The following is a 14,933-nucleotide window of genomic DNA, read 5'->3' as shown; positions in this document are numbered from 1 at the left end:
GAGTGATCCTGAAAAATATGATGGCAATTTTTAATGAGTTAAATGGCTAAAACCTGGTGGTCATGAGTCTGACCCACATGAAATTTTGCCCAATTAAACCTTGTACAAAGGTATTCTCCAAAATTCAGCATTATCCTCTATCATTATGTATTTTGACGCCAGTTCAAATATAGAAGCAGGTTAAAAACCTCTCTTTAAAACATTATTGTTTATTAAAGTAACAAGAGGATTGTGAGCTATTGGCAGAGCTACATGTTATCTGAATTCTTTCTAGATTAGTATTACAGTAATATTATGTACTTTTCATCCTCAAGAAGCAAAGAGCAGCAGTGAATAGTCTGCAAGCCAACTGCTGTCAGGTAAATACACTGGCCATTGTTCAGATGAAATACCATTTTCATAGCAGCCTTATATTATGCCTCAGCTTTATAATGACATTAGAGAAATGCTTTCTTCAGATTAAAACATTTCGTTGTTAGGTGTGAGCCAGGAAATCTATTTTTCTTAGTTTAATTTGCACTGGATAACCTTCATACAGTGATACCTGCTCACGCATTTGCTGCCAGAAATTCCTGACTGGTAAAGTATCTCTGTAGACTATAAGCCAAAATGTTTCACCAGGAGCCTAATTATGGAAAAAGATTTCCCTCCCAGAGAAAGATGGAATGTCACCATTCACGAGTCTAAAGCCTTCAGAAAATGAGACGGTATTGACTTGCTAAGTAATAGAGGTGAAGCCCTCTGCTGTCGTGGGACTCATTTTGATTCTGTGATACTCATAAGTGTAGAGGTTATGATCACAGCTGTAGCACAGCTATTGTCACATCTAGTTCATTTTGTTGTTGCCTGCCGAGAGATTCAGCTGTGAAGTTCTGACAAATCTCCTTTGTTCACTTGAGTCAGAACAGCCGCAGGTCATTTATATTAATTTCCTGATCAAAACAGAGCCAGAGCTTAAATGTAATAGTCTTAGATTTGAGAGATCCTGTTGGATGTTTGCTGCATATTGTTCATGATACACCAGTCTCCTCCATCATTCACTCAGCATGGACCTCTCTGCTCGCATCACTAAATCCAGCGGGTCTATCAGTTCATTTTCCTTTTTTAAAATATTTTTATTGGATATGAGACAGGATGTCCACAAGGTTATAACTCAATAATAGTTTTAGTCATATTTGAAGAAAATAAAAAATCCACCAAACATTAGCTGGCTGCTCAAATGTGAGCATTGGATGATTTTCTTTCTCATACATGAAAATAAACTGAATATCTTTGAGGTTTGGACTGTTAGTTTGACAAAACACGACCTTTGGCTTTCTGGCATTTAAAATGATTAATCAATTAATCGACAAAAAAAGGATTGGCAGATAACTCTCTAATAAAAATAGTCCTTATTTACAGCTCTAACATTAAATCAATGTTGAAGACGACAGATAGTTATTGGTATAGACATCAATATTGAGACATAATGTGTTCCGCTAAAGGAGTAATGATTAAGCTACTTTATTAGTTTTGTTTGAGTTAAATAGCTTGAGAAAGGTGAGAATAGAGAGAGAACAATGGAGGGAAGATGAGTAAGAATAGAGGGAAGGGTGGGTGGAGTACAGAGAATATTAATCTTAGCAGGATCAGCAGCTTTGTAAAGTAGAACTTCCTCTATAATCTTGTGTGTAATATATAGTTTAATGTTACTAAATATTGCAGCAGGTTATTATAACACGAGTTACTGGATCTGGTTGAGATATTGTAAAATGATCCGTCTCTCTTTGCTAGCAAAGAGCAGCAATTCCTTTTTTCCATACAAGACACACTGCTAATATTGCATTTATTTTTTTCCCCCGGAGATAGGGCACGTACTGTATTTTGACTTACTAAATGCCTTAAAAGGAGTGTGAGGGAGAGAGAGCAGTCGACTCATGGGTCGGAGAGTGAGAGTGAGGAGGAAAAGGAAAGGAGAAGAATTAAAAAGGAGACAGTGAGAGTCTTGTTGGCTTTGTGGTGAAAGGATAAAGATCAAGAAAGGTGACGTCATGCAGAGGGAAAGATGAGGGTTAGTCTGTTGTCACACATGATCCAGATGTGTCCTCTGTCTGTCCAGCAGGGTCTGTTCAGGAGAATGGCAGAAATTATTGTTACTGTGCATTTTAAAACATAAGTCATGACTGTTTTTAATGAAAGAATGGTTTTATACTTTCACCATTAACCCATAGGGAGTGGTGTAATACTTTGATAGACCGGTAATAAGCCAGCGTGTTTACTTAACAGCAGCCATACTTTTCCTGCTCTGTGCGATTCGCCTCCTCTATTTCTCATCTCCTTGTGGAGTCCAGCTATGGTAAACATTTCACATTCTTCCACTCTGTTTTTACCCATGACTCCCTTCCCATGAGTCCCCAGTCTCCTCTCTTCATCTCTCCCTCTCCTATTGTTATTGTATTGTAAGACAAGCAAATATTGTTTTCCAGAAACACTTCTCAGAGAGGATGTATTGTCAGTTTTATTTATTCGTATCTTGGCTGCCATCCACAGTTTCTTTCATGTCAAGAGAGGGGGACAGCTGCACAGTGATGAGATATGGCCTATTGTTTGGTTTAGTGCCTCATTTTGTTCAACACCAATGATCATCTCGTGTCTTCTTATGTGGAAGATTTTGGGTTCATTCAGAGCCTTTTATAAGGAGTGGAATCAGAAAGAGATGAGCAGTAGATTTTCAGCTTCAAAGAAAGAAGATAAAGTAGCATCTACAGGGACACACTAGGTCCATATTTCAGTGTTTCGCTGCCAGTGACTTGCCTGGAGGCTTGTGGTTGGAGAATGTTGGTGATGTGTGCAAGTTTGATAATGGTATCATGGGAATTTTCTTTTTTTCCTGTGGTGAAACTTCACATTTTATCTGAAGTTAGCTTGAAAGCCAAGCATGCATCATCGAGCATAAGTGACCCATGAAACGAGGCAGGAAATGATCTCATACAGCGTGCATATTCAGTTTCAGCACAGGTCAATCTCAGCCCAAGCAACTTATTCCATGAAGCAGTGACTTAATCATTTCCATACTTGTTCATGTAAACTCAGTTTGCCAGAAGAAATACAGTAACAGAACAGCCGTCATACTCGCTCCTTATGTCCCTGATTTCAAGTGTGACTCATCAAATTGTGGGTTAAGGCGAGCTGAAGCACTGTGAACGTCACATTGATTTGTCTTCCCAGAAATGTGACACGCACAGACATGTCAGTATGCCTTGCCCTCGCTCCTCTCTCTCTGTATCTCTTCAGCCATGTTGTCATCCTGTCTTTAACATAGCTCTGTGAGTGGGTGACAAGGCGTTGGCATGAGCAGTTATTCATTTCTCATTGACACAGGAAGCAGTCCATTGTTTTGTGTGTGATTGTACTCTGAAACAATAGGGGTGACTGCAGGGTTGGTTCATTCTTCCTTAACCTCATTGTGGCTTTGTGTAGCATGCAAACAGTGGCTTGGGGACGGTAGGGGTTTATGTTTAGCTGCCTTAGCGTTCGCTGGCATTATAAAAAATCCATGTTTAATGTGTGAAGATATTTTCATGAACTATCTGCTGTGTTGCTCAAGTCAGTGAAGGCACCACAATAACATGAATCCTGGGATTAGAGTTAAGAAGTGTACATCACTGTGCCACTCTTAGCTGGGGGGTGAGTCTGGGGACAGTATAAGACTGTGGAAAGTAGTGAGGTTTTTGGGTGTCACTGCCAACAACCAACAACGTGGTTCTTTCCTCCTTTTATCTCTGTCGCTTGTACCATCTTGCTGATTAGCTTCATTGCTGAGATGTGTGCAGGCAGGGACTTTGCTTGAGACAATGGAGTCCATGTGGCATTAAAATACAAGCAGTTTCAGTAGACATGCCCAGCTTAACCCTATTATCTTAACCACATGTTTGGATATGAAAACAAATGTGAAATTATGACCCAAATGTCAGTTAAGATCAGTCCAACAGTAGATTTTGCAGGGCTACTTCTTGGTCGTAAATGAGTCGTAGTTATGCAGTTTTATGATGCGATTGATGATTATAATGGACATTTTCAGTGCATTTTCTTCCATTCTGGCATCTGAGTGGTTTAGATAAGTGGGTTAAACTGGACTTGTTTAAAACCCATCTGATCACTTGTTTACAACACCCCTCATAAAACTGTCTCTAACAAAGTTCCTGTTTCTGTCCCTGTAATTAAATTATGTAAGTAGAATGTTGTTTTAACCAATGGGAAAGAACTACAACAATAAGACCTATATTATTCATGTGAGGTCTAACTGAAGTCACTTTATTATTTAGTCTTTGTGAAATATGAGGCTGATATTTCACCTTGAGTAGCATTAATATCAGTATCAGTGTATCACACTTGTTTATGATAGATTTTGTCATTGTAATTTAAATTGAGTAGAATGCATAATACAAGCAAAACATTATTGTTTAGAATTATTTCAGGAATAGTATTGCAGTATTATACATAATAAATTGTAACAAAAAAATAATACACTCAAAACATTTTGGGAGAGGGTTGTATCAAACACAACTTTTACCTGAAACATTGCACGTTTGTGATTTGGAAATTGTAAATATTCACACTGTCATGCACACTGATTTTGATGAAACAATGTTTTAATTACTGTCCCCATCTTTTGTTTCCACAGAGCTTTCAAAACAGGTGGAGACCAGAAGGTAAGACTTTATTTGTCTGAAACACTGAGCTCACGTCTGTATGAACACTTGGATGCTTTGGCATGGTCTGCTAATGGATTACAGTGACATTAATTGAATCTGAAACTCCCTTTTATCATTGTTCACAAATGGCCTCAACAGTGTGTTATGTCACTTTGTGTTTAAATTCATCTGATTCACCTGAGTCACCTGTCAAGCTCTCACAGAGTCCTTGCACTGTGCATTAGCAAAGCATCAGTGAGCTGCTAAATGAGATGTTTGCTGGATGAGTGTGGCGAATCTTCCTTTGAAATTCCTTGTAGCCTGTTTTTGTAATGCCTTGCACAATCCCTGATGCCAGAAAAATACTGATACATTTGCTTTCATTGTGAAGCCCCTCGAGAGCTACTTGCCCAGCTGATTACAGTTTGAATAGCACAGTGGTGTCATGAACTGCTTTGTGCTGCACGCTGTTTTAGGGAAGCAGCTGGAACATAATACTCACACAAAGTCAATGTTCCATTTTAGTAGGTGTTCTTTTGCAGTCCATGCATAATGCTCAGTGAGGAATCTCATTAGTGAGACATGTCAGTCAAATATGACAATTTCTCACTTTGAGCATTTTCATTTTAGCGACAGTAGCAGATTACTTTGGCCAGTCCTTGGCTGACTGCCAACACAAATAAAATGGCTGTGTTCACACTTCTTAAGCACTTCTTCCGTGCGCAGAGAAAAGCCCGGAGGCTTTGACAGAGCTGCTCCTGCAGCATTGAGTAATCATTTGCTATGAAAAAATATTGGGCTGCACGGGAAGCTTTCTTCACACAAAGCTTGGGATTGTGCAACAGCAGAAGGAACTTTTACTGTGTGTCAGAAATTTCTAAATGCATGTTGTGCACTGTGCTGCATTTTCTCCCTCTTCCACACCCTCATAGGACTCACTTGCTCCGGCTTCTGTTCAGCCAAAGTACTCCTTTGCCCCCAGCACAACCATTAACAAGATGGCGAGGCCATTTACAGCAGGTGGTGGTAGTGCCAACTCAGGACCTGCTATAAAACCTGTTGCCTACTCGCCTAAACTTAACACTCCGCGCTCACAGGGCCGTGCCAATATGCAGCAGCCACAGAATGGGTAGGTGGATAAATAAACACGATTACCTTTGGTACCACAATGTGACTGATGTGGTTTTAATGGTATTTTTGACGTTTCATTATTATGGGTTTACACTTCAGAGAAAATAACTCCTTTGGGATTTCCAGACTGCATTACTTCAATCACTTCTGCAGTATGTTGTCATTGTAACTATGTCACCGGTTTTAAGAAACATTACAGAAAAGAATAAAGAATAAACATCATAAATGTTTGCTGACTCACTGCTGAGATCAACTTAATGATTCCACTGTCTGACAGTAATTTAATACACAAGATGGCAAAAATATGATAACTTTTGTATAAACGTATGCTATTGTTAAACACACCAGCAGTAATAGTAACCTGCCATTATGGATGGTGTGATGATAGACTCATGGCCATAGAATAGTTTAGACAAGAAGGAGGAGGTTGTCAAACCTTTTGTAATAACAGACCCAAATGATCTTGTTGACCTTCATCATATTTTGGCTCAGACAGGTGAAAGCAAACACTTTGTTAGGAGAAGAGCGAATATTTAGCTGACATATGCAATTCACGCTGGCTTCCTCCAGCTGAGAGACGTCTACAGTGGAATTTATCGGATGAAAAACAGTTTTTACAGAGATTACTGAGGGATGTGTCAATAATCACTCACAGTTTTATGGTCTTGTAAAATCCATTTTATTTTTTCTCTGGGTGTGTTGGGGTTTTTTGTTTTGACCGCTGCAGATGTTATGATTTATTTTAGTAAATATAGATTTATTTTCCGTGTGTGTGTGTGTGTGTGCGTGTGCGTGTGAGAGAGAGAGAGAGACAGAGAAACAAACTAAAAAGTAGAACAGTCTTTATCATTTCCTGCAAAACAGTCCACCTTTTTTATAAGTGACTTGCTGTTTCAACAGATTTGTTACTTAGAGGTTGTGATTATTCGTTGTATCTTGTATAAATGGCAGAATTTTCAAATCCATTAAAATACCTTCAAACTCTCTGCACTAAACTTTGGACCAAAAGTATTTCTCAGCTTTCAAAGACTGTGTTGCTTGTCATGGAGCTCACGTTGTGACTTCAGTTTTTCTTTATATAAAGCATCACTACATAAGTCAAGTCAGACCTCCAATAATGCATTTAATTATAGCTCTCTTTTTGCATTATGCTTACAAATAATTAACCTCAATGATGATCTCACTAGAAACAAATTTATTTTAGAATTGAAGTGTTTTAGACTGATGCCATGAATCTGTCGGCAGTTACCGCTGCAGAAATTACAGGGCTGCGCAGATAGTTACAGACTAATAATGATGGAAAAGCTTGATCATGGTTCATATTTTTACTGTTTAACCAGGGTAGCAACTAAATCATCAATTAAATAGATTTTATGAGCCAAAAGGTGAAATTATGTTTTACCAGCTCTAAGAGAGAGAGCCCTTCTCATGTTTAGTCCCTCAAGTAAATATTTGATCTGTTGTGTTGGAAAAGTGAATCTCTGATGCAGTTGCTAAAAGTTATTCTTTAAAACTAAAAATTTTGATTCTCACCTTTGGTTGTAAATTATTAAAAAACAGTAACTTGGTGTGAAAGCTGATTGTTTTGCGCCAGCGACAGTTGTGGCCTAAGGCATTATGTTTTTGGTTAGTCCGTCTGTCCGTCCGTCCCATTCTTGTGGACGTGATATGTGAGAAACGCCTTCAGGAAACTTCTTCAAATATGGTTCAAAATCACTTGGACTCGAAGATGAACTTATTAGATTTTTTTTGGTCAAAGGTCACTGTAACTACACAAGACACATTTCTGGCCATAACCACAAACATGCATGTAAACTGGACTGGTTGGCGGTGGCAGTTTTAAAGCTCCAATCATTTCTGCTGTGTATTAAAATGAAGTTAATGTTCCCATGACCTCTTGCAGCTATAATTACAAAAAAGATAAATGGCAGTATTCTCCCGTTTTTATTTTTCCACTAGGTTTTCAGATTTTACAAGGACTCCAGGAACGGATCCAGATATAATTTAAGTGATCCTGAAATTGACAGTATGGCATGAAATGGTCTTGAAGGATAGGCCAGTCTGGGTCCTGTAATTTGGGTCATGGCAGTGGTCTGACTGCAGCCATTGGTGAGATGCGGTCTGTTGCTGTATTTAGCCTCACTCATAAATTCTGCTGACTTCTCACACACCCTTTACTGCCCTGGTGCTGGATTATTTAAGCAGCCTTACTTGCTTACTCCAGAGAGGCTTCACATGCTTGAGAAGTTTCTCTGCCAACAGCCCAAACTCATTCGTCCGGCCATTTTTGAAAAGAATAGAGCCTAATTAAAGTGTGAGCCCAGTTTGATGAAGACATTGTTGGATTTCTTCAGACAGTAAACGGTTTTGATGTAAACAACGTATGTGTAATGTGTCCAGGCCTGTTGTCTTGAAACAGGTTTTGTGTGATATTGTTTTTACGGAGCTTACACTGACATCATAATAGGTCACTGCTGTGGCATTTGTGGTTGTAGGCGGTGTATGAGAGTACAATGAAAAATTAGACTAACTGCAGGGACCCAGAAATTAGACAAGGCTGTTTTTTTTGGCAAATGCGCAGGCATTTACATAATACTGAAAAGCATTTGTGCACATGGGTGAGAGGAGCGGAACGGCAAAGGTTTTGTGCCAAATCTAGGGAGTCATTTTAGGTCAGGGTGACAATAGATGATTTGACAAGCAAACAATGCCATCTTTCTCTCACAGAGCCTGTTGACAATAACAGCATGTCTCGTGTCACCTCTTGCATGTTTTTTGCATCCTGCAGTATTTTTGGTTTTCCGTTGTATAAAACCTCTGTCATACATTGACATGTTCTGTCTCTCCTTTAACCCAAAGCTGAACTCTGACTTCTTCCTCTCTCTTTTGTTTTCCTCTTTTGTTTTAACTCCGCAGATGGAAACTCTTGACAAGTTAGTATATTTCTTTTTTTTCCATTTACAATCCAGTACAATATAATAATTGCTTGTTTGCCTTTTTAAGTTGTTATTTACACTCGCATACAATATTTCCCATCCTTTAACAGTGTTTCACAACTTTTTTGTCTTGTGACCTCTTTAAACAAAGCAGTGTGTAGCTTTGTTGCAGAGCTTTGTGGACCGACCCTCGGGTTGGGAACCACTGCTCTGTTAGAATCCATTTGACCATTTCCCATTAAATCACCAGTTAGCATCTCGTTATATAGGACAGGTTTAATTGACACATAGGCCAGAATTACACATATATTAGTATTATGTCTAATAAAATCTCTCCCTAATTATTTAGTCCCCCTCTATCCTTTGTCTTTCCTCTGTTAACTTCATAAATCTGTCTTTGTTGATCTTTGGTCTGTTCTACAGGGGTGAAGCTACTTACTATGATGATATGTACCTAGAGGCCAAGTAAGGGGCGGCTGCATGCCGGCTGGTTTGTTGGCTTATAGGTTATATAGGTTATTATGGCCAGGCTAATAATGATGAGAGAAAAGTGTTGATGCTCTTGTGTAGATTCAGATTGGGTTTACAGAACAAAGATGCCAGGTCATTAATAACCATTCATCTTTCATCCTCTACTCGCTTTTTGATGAATGCATGCTGTGTTGAAAAAAACGATGTTTGAATGAAAAGAATTTTTTGTGCTGCTTCTTGAGTTGTGTAGCAGAATCAAAGCTTGTTGTAAAATTCTTCTACAAACAAGGCTGGGCTCTGTAGTCTGACAGCTTTTCTCCTGTTGATTGTAATGACAGTTATAAATACAATTTCTGATGTGGTAATGTCCATTTATGAGTCTGCAGTGTGCCCATGAGAAATCTCAGTAATGGGTACCTATTAGCTCACTTAGTGCGTGACTGTGATACTGATCATTCCTCCTAAGTATTGCATGATCTGTTCAGGATGTTCTTTATTTTTAAGGTCACCTGATTAGCTGGGTTGGTGTTAGTAGGTAGTCCCTTGATGGGATTGTGTTAACTGTGCCTGCTGTGTGCTGCTGCTGGGTGTGTGTGCGTGCAGGCACGGCCTCAGGGTGGAGAACGTGCCCTGTTTTATCCCCAACGACCGCAGCAAGAAGAGGCTGATCCAGGACACTGAGGACTGGCAGCCCCGCACCGGCACCACACAGTCCCGCTCCTTCCGCATCCTGGCCCAGCTCACAGGCACCGACTTCAGTAAGTCAGGACTCAGGCCTGAAGAGTGAGACAATACAGAGGGTGGTGTAGGAGCACTGAACAGTTGATCTGATGTGTTCATAGTGACTATCAGTGAGAATGACAGCAGAGTGAGTGACACAGGGAAGGTGGATGACAAGGGTGTCCATTTTTCAGCTGTGGAGAGAGTCAGGAACTGTCAGGTGGCTGCTGTCTTCAGTGACAGCGATGCATGTTTTTTTTTTTACATGACTGTAACCAGTCTGACAAATCAACTGCACATCTACAATATAATGTATATTATTACTTATCATGCCGGGGTCGGCATGTGCTCAACTGGTTATTTGTCTGTCAAAAGGCAACAGTAGGTGTGTGTCAACTCAATCAGTCAGGCATGCTGATTTGTGTGTGTCTCTCCTGGATCTCTCAGTGCAGGACCCAGATGATGAAAACATGAAGAGGGCCAGGTAAAAACCTGAGTGTTGTTGGTTTGAACACAAGTGTTTGTGTTTGTGCACTTGTGTGTGAAGGCTTCAGTTTGGCAATCATTTTGAATAATATCTCGACTTCTAAATCTGCCTTTGATATTTTGCTATTGACATTTTTGCTTGTTCAGACACTGGCATTTGTTGTGTGATTTGTACATGCTTTGTATCATTAGTACAAGGATCTGCTCCATGGTATAATTAACTAATTGCTTTCAACTGAAATTTGACATTTTTGCTCATTTGCTTTCTTGCATATTAGCTTAGCATAACGAAATGAAACAGGGGGAAACAGCTAGCCTGGCTCTGTCTATAACAAAATCCACTAACCTGCATCTGTCTGAGTCACACTTTTTGGCTGAGCACATTCAATTCCTGGAAAGGACTGTGCACCCCCCCACCAAGAAATAATCTGGCACTTAATCCCCTGTAAAACCACATTGTGTCATTTTTACACTGGTTTTTCTACGGATTAAACAAACAAGATATAATGTGTTAATTAGTTTAACTTAAGAGGTGCTGGTAGGTGGATTTGTTACCTTTGGACAGAGCCAGGCTAGCTGTTTCTAGTCTTTGTTAAACATGAAGCTACAGCAACAGCTACCTAGTTTATCTTAGTGCAAACAGATATGTGAATCAATCTACTCATGTAACTCTTGGCAAGAAAGTGGATAAGTGCATCTCACAAACTGTCATACTATTCCTTAAATTCAGTTTCTAATTTACCTTCCAAACCTGTCATGTCTTTTTTCTGTCTATGCTGTTTCACCTGTTTTATTCCTCTGCTACTTATTCACCTTTTTCTGCACTTTGCTCCACTTTCTGCTCTTTCATGCTCTTTCTTTTGATTTATTCTCTCCCCAACAATCTATTTCCTTCCTGTTTATCTCTGTTGACTGTGGTCAGGGAAAAGTTCCTCACTGAGATTCAGAGTCCCCGCTATGCCCGTCTGAGGGATTGGCACCACGAAAGGTCTGCTCGCGCTCTCAATATCAAATCCTGAGCGACATCCCAGACGCCATGGGATGCAGAGCCCAGCCAGAGCCTGCTAGCGATAGCCACACCGCAACGACTACGTGACACAGACGACGAAGATAGCCGACCGTCCAATGGCAGTTAACAAATTCACCTCAGATACAGATGGGGTGAAAAAGGGGAAATAAAGAAAAGCAAAAATAGAAGAAACGTAGCCTAGATGACAAAGCCCAAAGTGGAACCTTGCATACTGAGCCTAAGTGTAAGATCTCCCTCTGAATTTTTGACTTGATGATTGTTGACAACACTGTGGACCACTGTGTCTGTAGCCCTATTTTCCATTTCACACTGCGTTACTTGGAGTAAACGAGTGGGAAGGTGGGAAGGGGGGTCTCAGCAGTGGGAAGCGCCTTTCTGTTCGTTATTCTTCTTTGATTGTGAAGTTCAGACCCTCCCTTTGATCTGTCTGTCTTTCTCTCACTCTCTGTCTCTGCCTGCTTCCATTTATTGAGTTCCTCATCCTTTAGAGTTTTCATTTCAGACCCCCTCATCTAGTAGGCTTCTCCAACCATTAAGAAAGAAAAGGAAGATAAATCTGTACTTTTTTCTGCTGTCATCAAAAATATAAAACATCTGAAAAAAAGCAATTCTTGCTTCTCCGTCCTTTTCTTCTTTGTGTGTTTCTTTTCTTCTTGTTTTTTCACTGTTGAAGCTTAAAATGATCCATCTCTTTATATCCAACTCTCAACTCTCTCTTTCTTTAGCTGAGTCACAACAATTTCTTTATTTACTTGTACTGCACAAAAATGATTATGTAGAAGCAGAGTTTTCCTCAGTATTTATATAGTTCTGAATTAATGGGGTGTCTCCTCAAAGATCAAGGTTCAAGGTTTCCTTTTATTGCCTCACAGAGAAAATTGTTGGGTAGTCGGGCATAAAAACAACAAATGAGCACACACATAAAGTAATGCACATTCATAAAGTGCAGAGGTCCGCAGTGAGGAAATGCGGCCTTTAGTCTGTTGCAATTGCCTCAAATAAAAATATTCAAGAGTATTTAAAAGCTAATGAAAAGACCAACATGATGAGATTTAAGCGTTCAGCTGAGGAGTTTCTGCTCTTAACCAGAGAGAGAAAAGACCTAAGCTGAGATCAATAGTTTTGATGGGCGGGTATTAACCTGATTTAAATGTACAAACAGAAATAACTTTTAAGGAAAAAGACAGCTGCACACTATTCAGAAAGCTGGTCTGTGGAAAAGGTACAAAATGTTATTTTGCCTTTAGCTGGCCAGAAGAAAACCTTGTAACAGGGTGATATTTCCTAATGGTTTGTGATAGAAACATGTGAACAGAAACTTGGCAGGTGAAACCGGAAACCAACGAAACAATGTGAGCCATGGGAGTGAGTGAGAAATGCACTGCCTAACAACGTTTGAAGAAATAATGAATTTTCTAAACTGGAGTAGCTTCTATTTTTAAGAAATAAGTAAATTACATTAGAAAATGTAAATGAAGGTTAGGTCATAATGTGGTCATTGGTAACTAAAAGATAATTGGTATTGTTGCCAAATAAATGCCTCAATGGTGCGCTCTGGTTCTGTAGCAATAAGTGTTCACAACCATGTGGAGAAATTTCAGCAGTAACAGGAAACAAAGAATGTGTAATAGTTCATTTAAAAAGTGAAAAGATATTCCTTTTAACATTATACATGTAACAAAGAAAAAATGACAGCCTCTATCAATTATTTGCAAATTTCCTTTAGTTTTCTTTGTGCTTTGTAAATAATGAGGAACGACAGGAAGAGCTTGTTAATTAAAAATGTAGAGCAATATGTAGAAATGCACTCTCTGCTCTCTAAGATGTGCCCCCACTGTTTGACATTTTGCCAAATGACACATTCAGGCTCTTGTAGAGCTGCATCACCTCTGCCTTGTCACTATGGAAGTTTGACATGTGTCAGTGGCTTCTCACTCTATCTGAAATCAAATCCTGGTCCTAACTCTGTCTGGTGTTGAGCTGCCAACAAACTCCTCATTGCTCAGTACGATGCATCCAACAGGAAAGGAAGCCAAAAAAAACAAAAACAAACAATAAACATAGGTGAATCTGAAATCTGAGGTGTACAGAGTGAACAGGAAATGTCAAGGAACCGCTCCATGGGGTGCTGCTCTGCAGCATGTCCAAAACCGTCAGAAAACCCCTCCTGTCTGCACTGTCTTTGATTCAGGAATTGTGCACCTGCAGCACACTGAGCCTCTCGCTGAGCAGACGGGGGGGAGGAGGATGTTGAAAGCAGTGGAAATGTCAAGGAAACATGACCCAGGCTGCTCCAGGAGGGAATAAGCTGCTGTAGAGGATGTACTCCAATTTGCAACTGCAACCTCCACCAGAGTGAGGTGGAGCCAAACAAACGTCTCAAAGGTGTGTGAGAAGTCAGTGCCACTTGCCTGTTGTCATACAGGGCAGCGTGCCAAGGGTGTGTAGCTGGGGCCGCAGCGTTGACCAGGATGTTGTTTTGTGAGTTGTTAGGTGGGGTTCCAGAGATTAGGCTTGCCAGCGTGGGGGTAGAGGGCAGCTGACCCAGGGCCTTTGAGTCAAAGAGACTGAAAGAGGTCTGTTCTGTCCTTTGTTTGACCCGGCTGCCAGAGATCCTTGTTTTCCAGACTCCATTCTTCCTTCACTCTGTTTTTTGTAGTTTCTTACAAAAAATCTCCTGGCAAGGGTTTTTACCCTCCTTAATTTAGAAAGATTTGACTTCCTCTCCCTGTCACCAGCCCTGCAAGCCATCTTATTGCTATTGCAAAGGGATTTAATGTCCTTTATTATTCAGAGTATGCTGTTTGGAAAATAGCAGACTGATTTTCTTCTTCTTCTTGCTACATAGCTCCCAGCTGCATTTCTATAACTTCTCCTGCCTCTGTAACTTCCTGTGTTTAGTTGTATGAATACATAAGGAGTATAATTGATAGGCAGACTCAACCTGATACAGGCGATGCTATATAACAGGGCTGTTGCAGGGTAATTCATTTCACATCTTCCTTTTTTTTTTATTTGCAAATGAGAAATGATTTCATCATCTTTCATTAGTTTATTGTAGATGGCACAGTTGATGATGTAAACATGATAGATGCCTAAGGCAGTGTTATATTTTTCCCCAGATAAGATGTCTCCAGAGCTCACTGTCTTGGCTCAGAAGTTGTTTTTCCGTCTCAGTCATGGTTTGAAGATTTTCTGAATATAGTGACGCTTGCTGCGGGTAACAGAACTTTGAAATGTAGAAACAACTCTTTATTTCAACACTTCTGCACATGCAGTCTGGAAGTGAAGCCCTTCTGCATCCAAATCTGACAGTACAACACATCTGATGAGTTTCTCCGTTTTCTAACTTTGCCTGTGAGTGACATCAGTCAATCCAAGGAGATGTTGCTTATCGCTCACATTACAGTAGCAGCTCTTGAACCGTTTCAATGCAGAGCTGAAATAACTTGTTGTTCAAAATGAATTATTTTAATTACATGATTG

At 39.9% G+C, this 14,933-nt stretch overlaps 1 protein-coding gene across 7 annotated transcripts in view; it reads left to right on the top strand.

The window, feature by feature from the left end:
- The window catches only part of pdlim7 (PDZ and LIM domain 7), a 31,930-nt gene that overhangs the window by 11,019 nt on the left and 5,978 nt on the right, over window positions 1–14,933 (top strand). For 6 of the 7 annotated variants that reach the window (XM_023402147.2, XM_087172903.1, XM_087172904.1 and 3 more), the window contains exons 4-5: window positions 4,664–4,691; window positions 5,606–5,802. In XM_023402147.2, the coding sequence (XP_023257915.1) occupies window positions 4,664–4,691; window positions 5,606–5,802 (225 nt within the window). Of the gene's footprint in view, window positions 1–4,663; window positions 4,692–5,605; window positions 5,803–9,814; window positions 9,970–10,378; window positions 10,416–14,933 lie in introns of all 7 variants that reach the window. The other variant, XM_087172908.1, reaches the window with a different exon arrangement.

The sequence above is a fragment of the Seriola lalandi genome, unplaced genomic scaffold (genome assembly GCF_002814215.2).
Source record: "Seriola lalandi dorsalis isolate HSWRI2012SDOR001 ecotype SW California unplaced genomic scaffold, Sedor1 jcf7180002053898, whole genome shotgun sequence".
NCBI lineage: Eukaryota > Metazoa > Chordata > Actinopteri > Carangiformes > Carangidae > Seriola > Seriola lalandi.
The sequence above is the reverse complement of the archived record's forward strand: the minus strand, read 5'-3'. Positions and strand labels throughout refer to the sequence as shown.